The sequence below is a fragment of the Strix aluco genome, chromosome 4 (assembly GCF_031877795.1).
Source record: "Strix aluco isolate bStrAlu1 chromosome 4, bStrAlu1.hap1, whole genome shotgun sequence".
Classification (NCBI taxonomy): domain Eukaryota; kingdom Metazoa; phylum Chordata; class Aves; order Strigiformes; family Strigidae; genus Strix; species Strix aluco.
This window is the reverse complement of record NC_133934.1, coordinates 8,737,756-8,755,057: the sequence shown is the minus strand read 5'-3', so window position 1 is coordinate 8,755,057 and position 17,302 is coordinate 8,737,756. Positions and strand designations below refer to the sequence as shown.

Sequence of the window (17,302 nt, the reverse complement as noted above, 5' to 3'; positions counted from 1 at the left end):
AGAAAGTAGCAAGGGATCAGCCCTGCTATTCAGTACTCTGCTTAGCTCGTCTGCAAGAAAAGAATCATTCCAGCTCCTCTTTAAAAAAAAAAACAAACCTGAATTTGAACTTTATTTTACATCACTGAATACAGCATTTGTGACAGATCAAGCTTTATTACAATCCTGTAACTCTGGAGTGTTTTAAGTGAAGCAGCAGGAAGTGCAAAATAGAGACATGGCCCATGCTGCCCCTTACCAGCAAAGCCAGGTCATGAGTACAGAACCTTGGTGTTCTTACACAGGGAAATGCAAGACATTGTTACCTACTGGAAGCAGCAACTGAACATAAGTTTATTGACATTTCCTACAAACGATACAGTAAATAATATGCAAGACAAGTGCAAACCAGGAGTTTTATTTTTTCCCCACATACATAATTAAAAAGTAAGTGAACACACAAGACAGGAACTCAGAGACTAGACATATTTACAAGACACTTAAGCTATCAAATTTTCTCCATCTTCAAGATCAAGTCATCACAGATTTTCGTTAGTTCATCATTTTCTTTAGTCTGTTGAAAACAGAAAGAAGTGAGTTTCAGGTATGCCTAAACTATGCTACATCCATGTAGCGAGCCAAGTCACAAGTCACATTTGCCAACACATGGAATTGAAAGGCCGTTTACATGCTAGTGACTCAATGCAAATTTACTCTAAAGAACAGACTACTTTGCAGAAGGTCACGTGGTACTGTTAAGAGCCTCAGGAAATGAGCCAGAATCCACTATACTGCCTCTACATCTTCCACAAACTTTCCTATACCTGGGGACCAACTGATCTAGGGAAATAAGGCTTTTCAGACTCAGTCTTTGTTAGATACACTGAAATTAAAGATATTGACAGTTTAGATTTTAATCGTCACAAGACGGACAACTCTGTAGGATGACACTTTTACTGACATGTGGCAATAACTTCCAGTTTGTATAATTCCTCATATGGTCAAACCATTTTAATAAGAGTTCTTAATACAAAATGCTACTGTACTTATAACAGGAACCAAACTAGTTCTGTGTTAAATGGCTTGTTTCATCTCTCCACTTACAGGCCTACTGTTTCCTCAGCTATGCAAGCCTTAGCCATAAGCCTGAAAACTAACAAATACAGGACTTTCCCCTAACAGAAAGGTGTCAGCATTACCTATTTTTGAATCTTCAGTGCTGGCAAAAATACAACCATGTTGCTGTAAGACTAATAGCATGCATTTCCAGCAATGACTTTTAACCGTCAAAAAGCTTTTTTCTTCTGAAGGGTTCTAAAAGGAAACTGATGTGCCTTGACAAAACATTTTAAGTCTTTATCTATGCAATATGAAACAATATCAAATACAAGGATTAGTGGCCTGAACAATAGTGAAAGTTTAGTCAATACAAGAGAGTCTGTATTAGTGCTAATAGCTTACAAATCACATTTATGAACCAGCTGAACCAGCTATTCAAGATTCATTCCCAGATTCTGCTTTGGGACATGTTTAAGTTTTAGATCACCATCTCCTTCTGTAGTTCAGATAACCTCCTGACACAGTAGCCTGCAATGATCACTTCTGCGACCCACCTATGGGAACAAACCTTTTGCTCCAAAAAAATCTAAATGTACAGATGAGTCTTGACAGAGCTTTGCTCTGAGTTTCAATGCCTATTTCCCAAAGCCTGCCAGGACAGCAGCCATCAAAACCAGCACAGTTAGCATGGCTATTTCTAGCACTAGCACAAGGTAGTTCTTGGCCTAGTCTAAGGCAATACCTTGAAGAGACTAACCTTTTGTTCAAGGCTTCTCTCTAAAGACTGGATCCTCATTTGCTCTTTGCGGAGACTGGCTTGTAGTGCTGCAGACTCTGATTTAGCTTTGCTTCGTACCTGAGCAATTTCCTCATTTGCTCTGAAATGGAAACAGGATGGTGTTCACATCCCCTTCAGACAGCACAGCAAAAGTGTTCATAGAATCACACTAGATGCTTGCAGCTTGGATTAATCCCCAAACTGAAAGCGTTTTAAGCCAAGTTTTGATATTAATGAACTACATATTGCAGCACCTGTGAAAAATATGTATTTCACTCCCAGTACTTGGTCTCTTGACATGGTACTTACTGATGCAGCTTTTCCTCAGCATGTGCCTTTAGTGCCCGGTATCTCTGCTCCTCTTTTTTAATTCTAGCCAAGTATTCCTCAGCACATTTTTTCAGAGCTTCTTCATTCTGTCCCAAAACCAAGAAGCTTAGTTAGCTTTTTATAGACTAGGAGATGGAAGAGTCTCTCCACAAATGGGCTATTTGACTACACTGAAGTGGCCATATTTGCTCATCACAGTAACAGGAACAACTGTTAAGTCCCACAGACCTACACAGGGACTAAAGCTCCTGCATTCAACTCAACTTTGCAAACCAAGATTTATTCACCCCATTTTCGTCCCAATATACCGCTTATTTGGTAGCAAACTTTTAGTAAAGGGTAAAGGTCTCTGAAACTAAGGCCACTTATTAGTTCTGTTTGTTTTGCCGGTTCTTTTAAATCAGCTTTGCCTTAGCTTGCAATTGTCCCAAGAATAGCTAGCAAACCAACTACCTCAGAGAATCCATAGAAAGATTCAGGCTTTGGGCCCTGACATAAATGAATCTAACATTAACAGCGAGAAAGTTACCTTGGTAGGCACGTACACTGACACCTTATTTTATTAGCTATCATAGCAAGTCAAACTATTGGAAACAAGTGCTAAAACTAATTCCAGCTCTTCAATTTAGCAACTCTGTTTCCAAGTGATGCTTTAACTCTGTGCTAAGGAAAGGCCTTCTGAATTTAAGGTGGAGAGATGGGAGGGACACAATACAAAGGAAGCCTGACATGTATTAGTGAAGCAGAAACTTAAGCTGTAACACAAACATTATGCCTGTTTCTACAACCTAGACCACCACAGAATTTATAAACAGGCTAGTCCTAAGCCTGAGTAAATAGGGGATGTTAAAGAATAACTGAAGGGAAAAACCTGAAGGCACTTTTTTAAACACCAACTGAATCAATTTTTATGCATTTCATGCAGTAAGAAACCATAGCTTATGCTCCTCATTAGCTTCATTCCCCCAGTCTCTGAAGATGCTAAAGAATGAAGACATGACTTTACCAAGTTGGGGTTTTTTTAAGCTAAAGAATACCCAATAAACTTATAATTTTGACTTGTGATAGCAAATCCTCTTCAGCATCCATTCAGCATGATGTAGGGGAAACAAGCTGCCCTTGTGCAGCAGTTGCTACTTAGGAGTGTCTATGATGAACAGAAAAATGATATGCTTGGAGCAAGAAACAGCTCATTCTGTTTGAAGAAACTTTGGCTTCTAATAGAGAGATCATTATCATACTTTAAGCCAGCCACTAAATACAACAAGCCAGTAATTTTTTAAATCTTTTAAGTAAACAACTTAGCACCTGGTTTTACAGGTAGTGCCTAAACTAGCTAATTAATAGCTGCTCTAGAAAGTCATCATTTCCTCTCCACTAAGTCTCATTTATCTTGGAAAGATGTTATTTGCATTATAGCATCTTACTTTGCGGTAACCCTCTAGCACTTCTTTCTGTTTTTCAAATCGTTTGAAGAGTTCAGAGAAAGATTTCTCCATAGAGTTCAGATCTGAAATAACTTGTTGCTTCTCTTCCATCATCCTCTGCATTTCTTTCTTTGAAAATTCCTTCTGCTTCTGAGCATCCTCTAAAGAAATTTGAGTTAACAGGGTTACACTCATGATAGTTATTGTATTAGCATAAAATTAGTTCCATAGTAGACATACAATCCCCACACCTTCAATTCTTCCTCTTAAGCAAAAATGGGTGTCATAATGCAGCCTCTCCTCTGAAAGGACACTATATCTTTGCTTTTGAAGAAGCAGTCATATTCTCTTTATTTGCTACAAACTACCTCACATCAACCCTAAGGCCATTAAAGACCAGTTATAAGGTGCTTGCCCAAAGCATCGTTTCTCCTGCAATGTAGTCAAATACTACACCTGAGTTTACCATAACAGGAGCCTCAAACGTTGTAATAGAAGCAAGGAATCCAAAAAAATATTTGTTTTCATTAAATATACACAATAGCTGGAAGACCTGGAAGAGACTGGGATAACAAGCCAAACTAGCACAGCAAACTCTTTCAGGACAAGTTTTTGTTAGCACACCTGAGCTATGCTTCCTACAGGCTTAAAGAAGCCCAAGAAAGCTGACCTAATATTCAGTCTCCTTAAAGAACTAAATTTAAGGAAGACACAGATTTGGCTATTCAGCTTTGAACCAGGAGAATGTACCTATAAACAAGAGTTTCATTCAATGTCTTCCTAGCTTTGAAGCCACAAACTTGACCGAAGCAAAGGCCAGATACCTCCAGCAAGAACTTCTATTGACATTTTATCACTTAAGGTCAGGTAATAAACAGTTAAACACAAGGTGCAGACAACTGGGTCTACCAGTTTTAATAAACCAACAGCTTACACCACTAGAGAATAACAAAAAAGTTAGATGCGTTCATGCCTGATTCAGGAAGTCATCATTACCTACCACATGCTATCATGTCTGTATGAATATGCATAAAAGTGTTACTCTAACTACCTTGTCTGAAGCCTTGCACTCACCCTGGAAGCACTTGAAATATTAATGCCATCAGCACTGAAGTTGTACTGACTTCAGTTAGTAACCTTGGGCTAAGCACACCCCACCCACAAGCCAAAGTGTAAACATGGAACTTACCCATCATTTGTGTTATTGTACCTTCAAACTCGGCAACTATTTTTCTAAAAAACATGAAAAAATGTTGAACAGAAGTTAGAAAAAGCAGCTGGAGTAAATAAGTAGATATAAAAAAATCAGAACAGATTCATACCCCATTTCCCTGTATTCCATATGAAGCTTTTCATACTTCTTTTTCCATTCCTGAGTCTCCAACTGTTTCTCTTGAACCTTTGAGGGGACAAAACGAAAACCTTTATTTCTTGCACAGGAAGAGATACAAGATTTGATACTCAGTAGAGTCTGAAGGGCAGCTTAGGAACACATCATTTGATATGGAGAAATATAAGTTTAACTGCTTAACAAAATCAAAATAAAGTGTTTAATTACAAATTTGAGTCAAATAAGCTGTAGATTTCACATACATGATTCCCACTCAATGTTACCAATATCTCTTCAAATGGCAAGATCAGAGCCAACTCAGGCGACTTCTTGGTTACTCTTAGCCATCATATATGTAGATCATTGTTCCTTGGCCAGTTATGTTCTCTTAAGAAGTAATATCCTCTCAGGTGACATATATTTCCCTTTTATTTACAAGACACACAAAAAAAGCACCACACAAATCTGCTAATCTTAGCACAGGAAAGAGCAAATACCAGAAGTCTAGTCTAGTAAAGATCAAATTACTGTTTGGAGTAATTTATATTCAACACTCAGTCTTCCCCCTACCATGTTTCCAAATTTAAAGACACTTCAGGTCATTTAAGAATAACCATGCCTATTTCACATCAGCTGAATTGAAGCAGAGCTCACAGTATTAAACAGTATAAGCACTCTTTGCTAAGTGCTTTGTGCAGAATCCATAAACTTTATTTTGTCCTGGGTTTTCTATTAAGAACTGTAAGCCTCACAGTTGACTGCAGTGTGGCAGGCCTTCAATGACAGAGACCCAAAATACATAGAACAACTTGGAATTTTTAACAAGAGAAGGTGAGAGCACATGATTACTGATGATTTCCCCCCAAAGTTGCACAGCATACTGTAGCACATTAATTTTCAGTATTTTAGAATAAACTCATGTTGAATGTATTGCAATGTTTCAGATAACAGGAAGCGGGACAGAAGTGAAAAAAGAATGTAGCAAAATAAGAGAAAGAATTAAGAATTTTTAGGCTACGAAAGCAAAAATGTGTGAAGATGGAAACAGGTTAGAAATTTTCATTTGCAAACTCAATAGAAATGGTTCAGTAGACCCAAAAAAGCATGCTTCCATGAAGTGCTGTATTTGTCCAGAAGGAGAACAGGGGTGGTTTTTTTTTCCTCCCACTTTGGTTGCTTCACCAAAAAAAAGTAATCTTAAAATTTAGTATGTCTTCCTTTCAGGTTAATATAGTGATTCCATGAATTTTTATTTAAGTGACACAAAGATGGAGTCATCCAGTCACACCTGTCTCGCTACAGCTGTTTGCATGTTTAAAATAGTTCTTTGAAACAAGAGATTAGAGCACCAATTTTAAGATATTACAAGCTTTACCCCCTATTATTATATAAATTCTTCATTTTAAATCAATGCCCTAGGAGTTGTCCCCTGTCAAAAAGCTGCACTTGTTTTCCTGTACTAGACAATATGCTGGGTAAAAATGTCCTCCTAAATGACAGCAAAAGTTACTCCTAGAAAAGCTGGTATCTTTGTACTCTAAAGGGAAAGAATAACTTAAGCAGTAAATAATCCCAGGTCATCTTTGCTTTGTGTCCTTAGTGTCTCTGCCTGCAGCACAGCTAGTAAGGAATTCTGAGTGCTCCATTTTCTTCTGAAGTTAATTTTGAAGTGACATGATTAGCTTTAAGGACATTTATGCTTAAGTATTCCTCTTATGTTATCCAGTATTTGTAAGGTTACATAATGCAGAAGCCATCATGAATCAAGTACTCACATTTTTGAAGTGAGTGGATACATAACTCTTCTTGCCTCAGTAGTAAAACTGGGGTTCAAAAGCAATTTCTGTAATGATTTAGCTACAGAATATGCTTGAAATCTCACCAACTACTACTTCCCTCCTCCACTAAAGTTTTTCTCCTCCAGACTGAGCTCCAGATCTCTCATTTTATTAACTGGACATGCTGTTGCGCCTCCCCATCACACAAAAGAGATTGATCACTGCACTGAATTGGCATTACAGTTTTATCTTGTTTTTAGGAAACAGAAGCAACCACTCCCACTGGCAAGAACAGGTATTTCCTGCCTAGTTTAATAAAGGGTATTCAGATCACTGATATTAAGCCTAATCATTCCTTCTGATAATGAATGCTTTTTACTACTGACCAGTTTTAAGGTAGAACCTGACTAATAGTAAAGTTTACCATATTTCCTTAGATACCAAGTCTGAAAAGTTCTATACCTACTGCTCCTATCAAGGTCACAGCAAGCTTTTCAGAATGAGATGCTTATGTTAAGTACAATGGAAAGAGTTATCAAGTATAGAGATTTACACCAGATAATCTAAACACAGGGAACTTTCAAGGCTTTGCAAATTTCTGCTTTGGAAGGATCATCATACCTCTATTTTAACCCGCTCAACAGCTGCATCCATGTCTTTTTGGCTATATTTTAGCACATCTATAATAGCATCCACTGCAGTGTTTGTGGAAGCAGCAAAAGGGAGTGGAGGAACATCATTAGTCAGGGAGTCTGGAATTAGGGAACCTGTGTCCTGTGAGGAGAAAAAAAAAACCCTAGAGTTTCAACAGGTTCCTATTTTCATGCCACTGATTAGCTGTATGCAGATTATTTGATGTTAAGTCAACATATTTTACTTAAACACCCAAACTGCCTCCATAACTTTGTTACCATAGCTTTCTTACTTTATAGATATCTTTTAGAACTATGTAGTTATCTTTAAGGTATAACAGAACCTGCTATCCAACAATTATAGCTATCAGAAATAAAGCAGATGATACCACACTGTTCCCCACCAGTAAAAAGACACACCATTTCAGGACAAACCACTGTGTGCAGATCTGTTCATAAAAGGCTGTTCAAACTATAAGCCTTAGACTGTAGAGCATCAAGTTTAATCAAAGTGCTTTTCATTCCAGCAGTTCAACTAAAATTTTGTTGCTTCAGCTGCATGAAAGAGACTGCTTGATTAAAGCATTCTTAAAAACAGCTCAAATTCTCCTAGACCATGTGCAACACCACCAGTTTCCACAAAAAAGATTTTAGTGGATTTCATTTTCTTCAGTATTAGAAAAGTGCAACACTGCTGTGAGTATCCAACCTGATTTTTAAGATAACAGTTTAAACAAGCATTAAGTATTCTACGATCTTTAAAATATCTTCATAAGTCTTAAGTTCAGAACCTAGCCTATCCCTTCCCCAAAATATCAACATGAAACCCAACACCATTCCAGACACCCTTACAGAAGTTGTGAATGTTCCCAGAAGATCTAGTCCTTTTGGTTTTTCTTCATTTTGAAGACTCACTGCAGGCTTTTCAGCTTCCTCAGGCAATTTACTTAAATCAGCAACAGGACTAAAAATGAACATACACCATTATATTCAATACAATTTCTTTGTAAAGCTATATACTACAGCCTAGACTAAGTCAATACCTACCCACACTGAAGCGGAGCTGTCGTATTCATATTTGTTTCAAGAGTACCAGAAATTTGTTTTCTTGGACTGTCTCTCAAAAGAGGGTCAAACTTCAAATACAGTGACTGTTTCCTCAAGGCAGACTCTTTGAACTGAGGGGAAACAGACATAAACTGGCAGATATGCTGCTTCATAGCATAACACACACAAGTAATCCTCTGGAGAGAGGGTGAGCCTATTCTCCAGCGGCCAGAGCATTGTTCTCAGGAGAAAAATTATGTAAAAGAACCCAGTGCCCACACGCTTAAGTCCTTATGTAATATCAAGTGGACTCAATCTGCTCAAAAGGGCAAACATTTATGAACTATGCAAAACCAGCAGAAGACGCTGAAAGGGATAGTATTGTAAGCTGAATGAGCAGTGTATGTCATTCTCTGTCTTTGCTCATACAACAATAAGGACAAACACAGCACAATCAAAAAACAATTTCAATTCAGTGTATTCACTATGTATTCAGTCACTCCTACTCTGGAACAAAGCAGGAAAAAGAATAACTAAGCTGAACGGATTAAAACATGACATGCCCAATTTAGAGCAGATTTCCTGAAACTGCCCAGAAAACAAAAAACCTTAGAAGAAAGTATTTTCTAAACAATGATCTTGCACTTTCAAAGCATTATGTTCCTGCAGTTTTGGCAACCAGGGAGGTGAAACGTCATCCATCTCCATTTCACTGCCATTTTAAAGAAAAATAGCACCTTTGCAAACTGAAAGCAGAAGACCTCTGATCCTTAGCAGAATTACTTATAACTACATTTCCTTCCACCACCACCCCCTACCCAGCCTTGACAACACATTCCTTTGGAACAGAACCTATACTTCTGTGGGCAAGTTCAAAGTGAAGTTATTTCATGAAAGTATTTAAGGCTTGACAGTTTCATCCACCTTTCTTCTCCTCTCTGCCAGGGAGGAAAACAAAAACATTTCAATGTCATACTTACTGATGAAGTCCCAAACTGTTCCAGATAGTCTATTTCTATGCCCATTCCTAGAACTGGAAAAGAAGGAAATTATACAATGAAGATGCAATACTGTCCCACAGTGAAACACTCACAGACAGAAACAAATAGGTACATATATAAAGTAAATAAATCCCTGCTCCCATTTCATGAGCTCTAGTTTTTCATTTGCTAAAAATATTGTATTTCAATCTGGACCTGAAAAAAATAAAATTAAAAAAAATCAGGCAAAGATTTCTAAGCTAAGCAAATTTACAGTTTCCATTTGTCCTCAAATAATTGTAAGAATATGTAGAATTTAACACACAGTTGAAGAACTTCTGATACTCTATGGTTAAAGCAGTAAGCACACTCAGATATTCTACTCTTTTATACAATGCCCCATAAAAGAGTAAGTTGGCAATCTCACCATTGAAATTAGCACACAGCTCAGATTTGAACAATGAAGTTACAGCAATTTCTCAATATACTGATTCCACTCAAGTATGAAGATAAGTGACAGACAGCACTGCAGTGCAATCATTTGCCCACAATGCTCCACACAATGCTCCTACAAATAACAACCCTTCCAGGTGGTTTAAGTCACAGCTATGTAGTAAGCTTTTAAGACAGGCATGTAAATTCAGGAAGACCATCCACACTGCAGTATGAAATCAGTATTAAAGTAGTGCTAAGGCCTACAGTAATCTACAAGACTCAAATACAGGCAGTTGCATAGCTCTAGTGCTCCCAAGTTAGGAAGTCAATACCAGAAGTGATTTTAAGGGAGCATTTTTTCAGTACAGAAAGCTGCCACTGAAACTCTAAAGATTGTTTCTGTACCAGCCTAAATTTCATCCTTCCGGGCAGCTGAAGCCTACTAGTCAGCCTTCTGAATTTAGCTTAATCCAGAGAAAGTTAGAAATACACTTAAGTACATTTCCCACCACTGCTAGTCATTGTAGGTTTTACAGTCCTTTCAGAAGAGCAGAGATAAAAACTAAATCAATGCCAAAATCGAAATAGAGGAATACATACAGAGGTTATTATAACACTATCTTTTCAGTCTATTCTGAGGAAGTGCCCTCACCTTCTGATGATGGTCTGAAGAACTCTTCAGGTTCAGTGTTAGCTGTCTGCTCATCTGTTGTTATTTCAGTTCTGCGGGAACTAAGTTTAATTTCTTCTGCAGACACTGACTTTTTTCCACTGTCAGCAGAAACCAAATTATCTTGAGAGGGTACATTAGCCGGAGACATTTTAGATGGGCTCATTTGCTTCTCCTGATGAGAAAAAACACAATCCTTTTTACTGCTAAAATAATGATTTAAATGCAATGAAAATCACAATAATGATCACATTGGTTTGGCCAGCATAATAAACCAAGAGTTCACAGGTATAGAAACTAAACTACCAACACTGAGTACAGCTCACATTATATGGGAGTCACTTTATTTTTTATGAGTCCACACCCTTATGTTTGTCCTTATATACAACTGCTGATCAAAAAAGATACTAAATAGCAAGGTACCAATTTGGCTGTCTCTGATGTTACCTTCAAAAGACAAGTCTGCACAGTTGATACTCATTCTAGAGCTGCTGAAGATACATAAAAACACTAATTCTTAGACAAAATATCAAAAATGTGTTTGACAAGCTTAAGTCAAAGAACTCTGTTTCATGGAATAACTTGGTAAGAAGTTGTGGCTGGCTATCACTGGCTATCTTTCCTATACCTTACCATGGCTGTCTCTCCTGCTTGAACACCTGGCTTGTCTTCTTGAGTTCTTGACTTGTCTTCTACCACGTTCTGTTTGCCGACTTCCCTAAAAGAAAAAAATATCAAAATCCAAGTCACACAGACAGTTCAGATATACTGAACCACTGAACAGAGTAAGCTTGAGAGTTTCTACTGCCACAGTACAGGAAGCTTTATGGAGGGTGGGGATGTAAATTCACTGTCTTGCCTGGTGACAACTTAAATGACAGAAAGCTCTCCCTCCATCAGAAGCAGGACCGAGAAGCAGAAAGTCACAGCAGTATCACTTATTCTTACTCATTTAACACCATTCTCTTATTTCCATATGTTAAACTCATTTTTTAAACTAAAGATTGTTTAATTAAGAACAGAGCAACAAGCAGCCTGCTACTCTTTCCAGTCATGCAGTGATTACTGGTGTAAAGCGCAGAACTTCGTTATAGAAGTCCAATACTTTACTTACTGCTGACAGCACAAAGTTACCTTTTCACCTTGGTAAACAGTAGCTGACCATGTTACACAGGAAGCAAGAGAGTAAACATTTCTGTCAAATTAACTTCTTGTGCCAGTCTAGTTCTGGTAAGCACCTGCCTATCTATAGTAATGCTGACATTTTAATAGTTAAGACTTTCTAGGAAAGACAGTATCTCCCATTCTCAATAAAAAGTTTTATGTGGCGCCAAAAAATACAACTTTAGTGACATGCCTTTTTATTGGCAATAGCATTCAGATACCAAGAACATAAAAACAAGCAACAGCACCTCAGAGTTCAGCCAGGACACTAAGAACAGAATTGCCTAGTCCCTCCACATGCTGCATAGTGTGCAATGATGCTGCCTACTTACATGTTTTTTGAAAGACAGCAGCAGTCACTGTTTCTCCACATTTTACTCTAATCTTGGAGGAGTGTGTAAAGAGCCACTCGACCAAGGTACTAATGTTCTTCCCATATAAGCTTGTTTCCTCCCATTCTTCCAGATTTAATAAAACCTTTTGCCCAGAACTAGCTATTTCAAGACAGTTTCCCCAATGAGATCTTTCTGTTGCAAGGTACTACGTTAAAGGTTACATGTGCAGACTCAGCCAACCTCAGAGGGAGGAAGTCAAAGAGGTAGGAAGCAACTAGTTAGAGAAAACATCTATTTTCCCCCCACATGAGGAGTTCAAGGTGCTTCTACATTCAGCTACAGATTTACTTACAGAGTTTTGGGTTCTCTTTTCTCAAGAGTTTCACAGGTACTTGGTCTATTATCCTGCTCCACTGAAAGAGGATCCCTTCCTGATGAGGTACTATCCTGCTCCTCCTGCAGGTGAACTTTCTGAGGGCTAGGTTTTGAATCCTTGGGTGAGCTGGAAATTTTAGAGCCTCCTCCAAAGGGATTAAAGTTTGGATCATCAAGTTTGTCCCAGTCAAATTTATAAGATGCTTTGGGAACAGGGATTTCATCCTCCACATTACTTTTATTTTGCACTTCAGTATTCTCTGGTTTTGTTTTGGTAATAGGAATTTTCTTGGAAGGTGGCTTAATTCCAGGTCTTTTACCTAGTTTCTTAGGAGGTGGCTTTCTAGCACTAGTATTATCAAAGTCAAATTCCAGTTTCACTGGTCCAGCCTTGGTGACACCAGGCTTTTCTGCAGGTTCTCCTTTGGAGACAGCCAGCTCTTCTGCAGGCGCTGACTTTTCTGTGGAGGTTTTTTCTGCTACTGAAACATTCTGAAGCTTTGATTCCTCAGTTTTAGAAGAATTAGTTACATCAGAACTACTGGGACCTAAATTGCCAGATAATTGCACAGGTGTAGGTGCTTCTGCTAATCCCACTGAATTATCAATTTGGCTCACATCTGTGGAAGAAGACTTCACATCCTGCACAGAGTCACTGATTGCTTGCTTAGGGGACAGCTTGGATTTGTTAGACTCTAGCTCTCTCAATACAGTTTTTTTTCCAAAGAGAGCCTTCTCCTCTTCGCTTGAGTGCTCTGTACTTGCTGTGGTTGAAGCAAAAGGAGCTGTATCATCCAGCAGAAAAGAATCATTACTTTTTTCAGAAGATTTCTCAAGGCTGCTAGATACTCTTACAGGAGAATTTTGCAGATTTCCAGGAGAATGCTGCAACTGCACTGAACTTTGAAAAGGACTGATGTCATTTAAGTTATCAAAATCCAGATTGTAGGAACCTCGACTCTTCACTGGCATTTCATCATCTGGGTAAGGAGCCGCGCTGACCTTCTCTGGCATTTGTGTATTTATCACTGTGTTTGCTTCAGCTTCAGTCTTTTGTTGATATGTGCTGCATTAAAAAAAAGAGATCATATATGCTGTAGCTATTTTTTAGACATCATCTGAAGTCATCTTTAGAAAGATATTTGTACAAGTAGCTCAGCATGCTCAGAGAAATGTGATTTTTTTTTGACCTGAGGCAGCAAAAGAATATCATAACAGCAAGAATTCAGTTGCCACCTAAACAGTCAGAAGTTATGAGCTCTGGTACACATGAACTATATAGATCAACCCTTGAAGCTCATCAGCATTCTTGAACTGTTTTACACAGCTACATTACCCTATGCCACTCATCACTGGAGACTACTGCTCTACTCACTACAGCATATGGACATTTCCACTTCACTAGACAGTGAAATACATATTGCTTAGGAAGAGTTATTAACAGTAAGGAGCTCAAACACAGGCACAACTAGTTGTACGTCTTCATGTATTCATCCATGAGTCACGACAGACTCACAAGCCTAGGACCAACTGAGTCCTGATTCAGGCTCTCCCATTCTAGTCATTACTTTGTCTGGTTATTTTGGCAGATATTTTTCCCCTGAGAGTATGCACCAGCATTTCATCTACAAGGGCCTACATACCAAAACAGAACCGGGACTTCGGACACTCTAAACTCTGTACAATAGCAGATTTGAAGAGCAAAGTCATATACAAGAAAATACTTCTCCAGTAAGAGAAACATAAGAGTCTCTAGCAGAAGAAACAGGTTAAAGAAAGAGTTTGTGTACTCACTACTGCTGAGCATTCTACTGGTTATTGCTCTCCACTTTATTTCCCCAAACTCTACCCAACTTTTAAGGCTTAGCCTCAGACTACAGAGAGTTAAGCCATTACTTCCTGAAACAGGATTTCCTCCCATTGTTTTGCCCCTTCGTAAAGTTATTATTTCTATGTGCCCTCCGTATCTGCTGTAGAACAGAACATGATTAAAATCCACTCACTAAAAACACCACTTCGATAAATCCGAAAGCAAAGGCGGGAGATAAGAGTTCAGGAAGTCCTTCTCACCCGGTTTGAGTGCCTCTTCCCTGCAACAGTTCAGCCCCAGGCTTGTTCAACTACTCAGGCCCCGCCCACTCTCCTTCAGTGTTTAACCTAATAAATGCCAGTCAAGAGCGAGACACCTGCTTAAAACTTGAATTACTTGATGCTAATCAAAAGCATCACCCTTCAGCAACACCTAGTCCATTAGCTTATTTGATACAAACAAATCCTTACATTTTTAAGGTAGAAAAGACATGTACAGTAAAAGCAATGTCTTGACAAATAATTATGCCCTAACTAAAACCAATTCAGTGCTAGCCCTTTTAACTCCCTTGAACCTTATATGCACTAAATCTTCATTTATTCATGTGAGCAACAAGTTTGGGGCATAAATGCAACTAAGTCATTGAAACGTGGCAGCTAGCTCAAAAATACTTTTCTAAAAGAAACACTTTTCTAAAGAGCATACATGCAAGTCAGCAGTTGAAGCAAATCTATACATTTCAAGAACATTTAAGTGTTCCCTTCTTTCTTCCTTCATCCCTTCCTAAAACAAGAATAAGGGTCAAATGAATGTACTGGGTAGTTAAACAAGCAAAAGGATGTATATCCTTGCAGAGGACAATCCGAGATTTCTTGTCACTAGGAATTACAGATGTCAGATCTTTAGAAAAGTTTAAAAAGGAGCTAAAGTCTGTAACAGAAAATATACATTGAGGCCTATTAAACACTGTCATAACATTGCATTTATACCATTATAACAATATTTCTAGTAAAGGAGAGTTGCAAAACCTCAAACTAAAACACTGCAGACTTTATGGTCTTCTCTAGACAGTTACTGTGAGCCACTCTGAGACCCAGGCTGCTAGACTATAAAGGCACACAGACTTGTTTGTACTCAGGATTGATGTTATACTCATTTTATGTTGCTAGATTTTCTTTGATCTTAGTACTCATTGACTCAGGGTGACAATTCAAGCTAATCCTTCAGAAGATGTATCTTAAGGAGAAAATCTAAAGAGAACTAAACATACAAGAGAAGACATTTTAAGGCTTAGCTTTAAGGATTAGCTTTAGAATAGTTGCAGTCTCACATGAAAACCTTAATGTAGGAAACAGTTTTGTATTCTCTGCCTAATGTGTCTCTTTCATCCATATCATAAGTTATCTCTATGAAATCAGTTAGAGGAGTTTGAAATGGAGTTCAGCATTCAATATTACAACCAAGATAATTGTCACTACTTTTAAGAAAATTTTATCTTTGAAAGAGTTCGTGCATCAAAGTCAGCATTAATTTTGGCCCTTTTGTGCTGTTCACATCTTGTTATAAAATACAAAATTACATTTTAACTATACAGGTTATACAGGGGAAAAATTAACTTGAGTATGTCCCACACTGCTAATACTACTGACAGCAGTGAATACATTACTTACTCGACATTGATGGGTGGAGACAGAAGATCATCAGCCAAGGCTTCACTGCAATCATCAAGTATGAAAGTAGACTCAAGTTTGTCCATCATAGTAGGACTTAGGATTTTTCGAGTCTGAGGATCTCTTAGAGGAGTTTGAAAGGTTACCTTTAAGAAAGGGGCAGGGGGGAGGAAAAAGGAACAACATGAACACCACAATATTTTCAAGCTCCAAATCGCACACGCATTCAGCAGCAGAGATCATAGAAGGCGAAAGACTATAATCAATACGAAAGTAAAAGTTTACCTTCATAGCCTTTGCCACACTTTTTGGTGGCAAGTTTTCTTTCTGGGACAGGCGTAGAATCGAAGGTCTCCCTGTAGGTTCTGGTGGTGCAAAGAAAAAGTCACAGTCTTCCACTGTTAGGTTGTCGTTGATGTTTCCTCCATTTTCTTCATTTTCTGCATTTAAAATCTGCAGACTCATTCTAGAACATCAACACATAGAATATCGCAGCATGAATGAGAGGGCGTGGTCAGCCAGATGCACTTTCAGATAATCGAAAAAGTTGGAAGCCTGGCACTGGCTAGCAAAGATTAACAGCTTCAAAAGAAGTTTTACAAGTACTGAAAACCTTCATATGAAAAGTTAGATCTCAGAAGACTGAAAGCATCTAAATGCAGCACTGCACAGCCCCTCTGCTTTTGTTAGGAATCTGAAGTTAACTGTTGATATTACACCTTCCCATTAACATTATATCCTAATTAAGCTGCCCATCCTTTAAAGGAAGGTCTGTCATTTGCAATTTTCTTCATTCCCAACCCCTTAAAGTGAGTAGTGAAATACAGTCATGTGTCTTGTAATAGGGCACCTAGCTAAGCAAAATTACAGCTTTTGCAAGGGACAGATGACAATCATTTCTCCATTTTATTCACATAGTCTCATTACTACATTGTACATCAGCAAACAGCAAAACCAAATTTGGTTAATTAGAGTGTGTTTAGGATCAGAGTCCTGAATAAAATTATTTAGCTTTTTCCTGCACTGAGCACATGCTGCTTCTGTAAGACACACAGTGCTTAATCCTTTGCAGCATAGACATTATTGGTATACGAATCTGAAAAAAATGGAATTAAAAAGGTATTTCTTAAATATCGTTCTTACACTGGACATGCATAAGCTTTAGTAGACCATACAGACTGATCTAATCTTAGTAGTATCTCAAGTGTGAAAGACTTGAAACTAAAGCTTGCATCACATCTAAGATTAAGAATGAAAATAAGTTAGAAACAGAGAAAGAACACATTTCAAGTATGTCAGGCAAGCCAGCGCATTACAGGTACTTCAGCTCTGTCTACCTTTTATTCCCACTGGAGCCTCCCCTGTTCTTAAATTCTTAGTTTAACACTAGTTCTCAGTGATGCTACTACTGTTTCTTTAAAACAGAAACAGAAAAAAATCCAAAAAATACCAGAGCACAAAAGGCATGTTAAGCAAGATCAGGTATAATCCCTGTCTATGAAG

General features: G+C 38.1%; 1 protein-coding gene across 1 annotated transcript; it reads right to left on the bottom strand.

The window, feature by feature from the left end:
• Nucleotides 1–381: 381 nt before the first annotated feature.
• Nucleotides 382–16,298, bottom strand: TACC3 (transforming acidic coiled-coil containing protein 3). Its single transcript, XM_074821916.1, has 15 exons — nucleotides 16,085–16,298; nucleotides 15,800–15,945; nucleotides 12,297–13,385; nucleotides 11,079–11,163; nucleotides 10,428–10,620; nucleotides 9,341–9,393; nucleotides 8,361–8,491; nucleotides 8,166–8,277; nucleotides 7,303–7,455; nucleotides 4,896–4,972; nucleotides 4,763–4,806; nucleotides 3,574–3,734; nucleotides 2,126–2,232; nucleotides 1,796–1,916; nucleotides 382–553 (listed from the first exon to the last, which is right to left on the bottom strand). The coding sequence occupies exons 1-15, from the start codon at nucleotides 16,262–16,264 to the stop codon at nucleotides 488–490; spliced, it is 2,718 nt and encodes a 905-aa protein (XP_074678017.1). The 5' UTR covers nucleotides 16,265–16,298; the 3' UTR covers nucleotides 382–487.
• Nucleotides 16,299–17,302: the final 1,004 nt, after the last annotated feature.

Bases quoted from the DNA above. Each gene is read 5' to 3' on its own strand.
- TACC3 (XM_074821916.1), bottom strand. From the start codon at position 16,264: ATGAGTCTGCAGATTTTAAATGCAGAAAATGAAGAAAATGGAGGAAAC. The intron at 7,456-8,165 runs GTAAGGGTGTCT...TTCTCCTCACAG, and splicing joins TGGGAACATTCACAACTTCT to GACACAGGTTCCCTAATTCC. The intron at 4,973-7,302 runs GTATGATGATCC...GTCCCCTCAAAG, and splicing joins TTGAGCGGGTTAAAATAGAG to GTTCAAGAGAAACAGTTGGA.